General features: G+C 35.9%; 1 protein-coding gene across 1 annotated transcript; it reads right to left on the bottom strand.

The window, feature by feature from the left end:
- Positions 1-1,604: 1,604 nt before the first annotated feature.
- icn (ictacalcin) lies at positions 1,605-2,977 on the bottom strand. Its single transcript, NM_212761.2, has 3 exons — positions 2,900-2,977; positions 2,059-2,189; positions 1,605-1,812 (listed from the first exon to the last, which is right to left on the bottom strand). Exons 1-3 carry the CDS (start codon positions 2,910-2,912, stop codon positions 1,669-1,671), a joined length of 288 nt encoding a protein of 95 aa, NP_997926.1. The 5' UTR covers positions 2,913-2,977; the 3' UTR covers positions 1,605-1,668.
- Between the last annotated feature and the right edge of the window lie 374 nt (positions 2,978-3,351).

Here is a 3,351-nt window from a genome sequence, read left to right as displayed (position 1 = left end):
CTCATTTCTAATCATTTATTTTGTCTTTGTCAGGATGACAGTAAATAATATTTTACTAGATATTTTTCAAGACACTTCTATACAGCTTAAAAAGACATTTATGGGTTTAACTAGGTTAATTAAATTAACTAGGCAGTGTAGGGTAATTAGGCAAATTATTGTATAACGATGGTTTATTCTGTAGACTTAAAAAATATAGCTTAAAGGGGCTAATAATTTTCACCTTAAAATGTTTTTTAAAAGGCACCTACTTTACCGCTTTTTTAAAGATTTAATATTAATATTATGATTCTTCTGAGTGTGCCAGTTTAGGTTCAGTTCAAAACACAAATCAGGTTTTTTTATTATAATGTGTTAAAAAGTGTCATTTTGGGGGTATGTACACAGGTTGCTGTTTTATGAGTGTGTTGCTTCACATGAAAATTAGTTTTGACTTCCCGCCCAACGTAACAAGGGGGCGGAGCCAAGAGCTCCCCCACTTTGTGTTTAGCAACAGAGAGAAGCAACTTGACAGAGAGAAGCAACATGAGTGAGAGGACCAGCATTCAGCCGTACATGTATGACTCGGACACAGACCAAGCAGAGTACAAAATCCTTTGTGTCTTTGTATAGTTTTACAGCCAACTGTGTCCGTTTAATGTTCCGAGCTTGTACACCGAGACTAATAACCATGTGCGTCACCGAGAGGCACTTCTGGTGTGCGACCTGCAGGCAAGTTCGTTATTTTATTTCCAGTGGAAGGACGCATACGTGAGGCAACGCACTCACAATTTCTAGCTGCACCTAGATAAGATCACAGTGAGTTTCTTTGAACACGAGAAATGCAAATGGCTGAAGTTTAAGGTAGACGCAATGAAAAGTACGGATGTTTGCACCTAAAGTTACAAACAATGGCTCTGATGAGAGCGATCATGTGGTGATTGATGATCTTGTGTTGAGCCCAATGAGCCTTATATCTTAAAATAGAGGAAGGGTGTTCCTTTGGTGAAATCACTTTGACTCACATGCTGAAAATGGCGGACGTGAAACAACAAACTGAGCATATGGTAATGCGCGGCTGTCAATCAATATTGGTGGGTTGGGGGACTCCTACAACAAGTTGCGGTTGATCTAAAAACCGCTATGATTGGTCCACCCTTTTTATGTTGTTAAATTGGATAAAGGACTGGGTGTGTTTACCCCAATATGACGGTCTATACACTATAACTAGACATACGTCTGTCCTTGAAAAGATTTTTCACCCTAGGTGCGCTTAAAATTTTTTAAAACTACTTTTATTTTCTTCAGACGAAAAAATATTATCAGACATACTGTGAAAATGTCCTTGCCCTGTTAAACATCATTTGGGAAATGTTTAAAAAGTAAAAGAAATTCAAAGGGGGCTAATAATTTTGACCAACTGTACGCCTGTAATTTTAGAAAGAGTATTTTGACTATGGACAGTAGTTATTGTGTTTGCAGTGTCTGTTTAGAGAATGTCTTTTATGTAAACAAGCATAGTTTTAATACATTCATAAATAATATTTAATACATTCAATTATCACTTTCATGTGTATTCAAACTTCAGTTATTGATATTTACCAATGAGAACACTACAGACAATATTCAAAACATTAAAAATCTTTATTCATTTTTTTCTTTACAGACAAATATATTCTGTAAGGACACTTATTTTTTTCCTGTGAAAAACTCATTGCAAAGCATTGTGATACAGGCAATCAATGTGATGTACTCCTGAAAGTCCACAGAACCATCAGCATTTGCATCCAGATCCTTGAATATCTTGTCCAAAGCTGCCTTGTCTGTAGTTTTCTTTAACAAACACAACACACAAAACGTGTCATTAAAACATTGATGTGCTGATACATGCGTCTTAGCTAATATTATATTTATTATGGGAAGTAGTACTAAAGACTAAGCTTTTTTTTTTATATAACTAATTATAATGTATAAGAAAAAAATTGAAATTAAGCATATTAAATAATGTCATAATGACATGAGAAATGATTTTTTTAGCTGGTCAGTAGCCTATATGATAAAAATTGTGCAGTCTCTCACCCCAAAGATGTCGCCCAACTCTGCAGAGAGCAGTTCCTTCAGCTCGCCTTTGGACAGGGTCAATTTGTCGCCCTCCTTTCCAGAGTATTTGTGGAAGGTTGCAATGAGCATAGCCATTGCTTTCTGGGTATCTGCAAAATTTGTGTGAAACAAAATGAGTTAGTTATAATTAACAATAATCAAACAATGATCATTGTTTGCAACATCCAATATATTATAAATTGTAGAAATGTTAAAGGTGCATATATATATATATATATATATATATATATATATATATATATATATATATATATATATATATATATGTGTGTGTGTGTGTGTGTGTGTGTGTGTGTGTGTGTGTGTGTGTGTGTGTGTGTGTGTGTGTGAAATGCCACTCCCTGCAACTGCTTTAAACACGGAAGAAGTTAGAGCAAGAGATGGAAGAAGGAGAGATTGCGTGGACCGTAATTGTCGGAAGAGTGGGAGTTTTCAGAAAAGGAGGGATGAAAACTACTGTTGCAAGTACGAAAAAAAAAAACAGTTACAGCCATCACAAAGAACATACCCTCTAATTAAAGCAAAAGAGAGAGACGGAAACAGAAATCTACTGGACTTTGCAATTTTTCATTTGATACAACACCATTGTCTCCTCTTCATTCTCAACACACATACTATTGGACTATTCTAATAATCAGTTAATGCACATAAATAAACTAGAATCAGAAAGTGAAAAAAGCAAGCATGCCAGTAATCTAAATTAAACTCTTACAGTTCTGCAATAGTTCTGCAGTGTGATGCATTAGCTCAATCTAAACAGACAGAAAAACAATTTTAGAACAAAAAATTGGCCTCTTACCTGACGTAGCCATGGTGGTTCTGGTGGTCACGATGGGCAACAAGTGAAAGGAAAAGAGAGCAAGCGAGTGAAGACTGACCAAAGAGGCTGGGTGTTTTAAACCATGAAAAGCTCCACCCCTAAGTTCACCCCCACGCTCCCTGCCCTTAGCACACAAACACACCTACATTAACATCCCTCTCTTCCATTATCCATCCCAGCTAACCATAGAATCTTGTGTTTACTTAATTATCAAGTTTACAAAAAAAAAAAAAAAGGAGGAGGCAGGTGGGTTGCCATCTTTTGTCCTTATTAAGCCTCTAACTCAACTGGTTAAGCCAGCTTCATAACCGAACTACCAGCAACAAAAACCTTATCCTTCGGCCAAATACATTATCAGTGACTACTGTTAATGTGTTTCTGGGGACCATTTTAGTAAAACTGAAAAACTGAAATAATTCTATATAAGTTTA

This window comes from Danio rerio, chromosome 16, assembly GCF_049306965.1.
Source record: "Danio rerio strain Tuebingen ecotype United States chromosome 16, GRCz12tu, whole genome shotgun sequence".
In the NCBI taxonomy this organism is placed as follows: Eukaryota; Metazoa; Chordata; class Actinopteri; order Cypriniformes; family Danionidae; genus Danio; species Danio rerio.
Note: the sequence above shows the minus strand (reverse complement) of the source record. Positions and strands in the feature narration are given on the sequence as shown.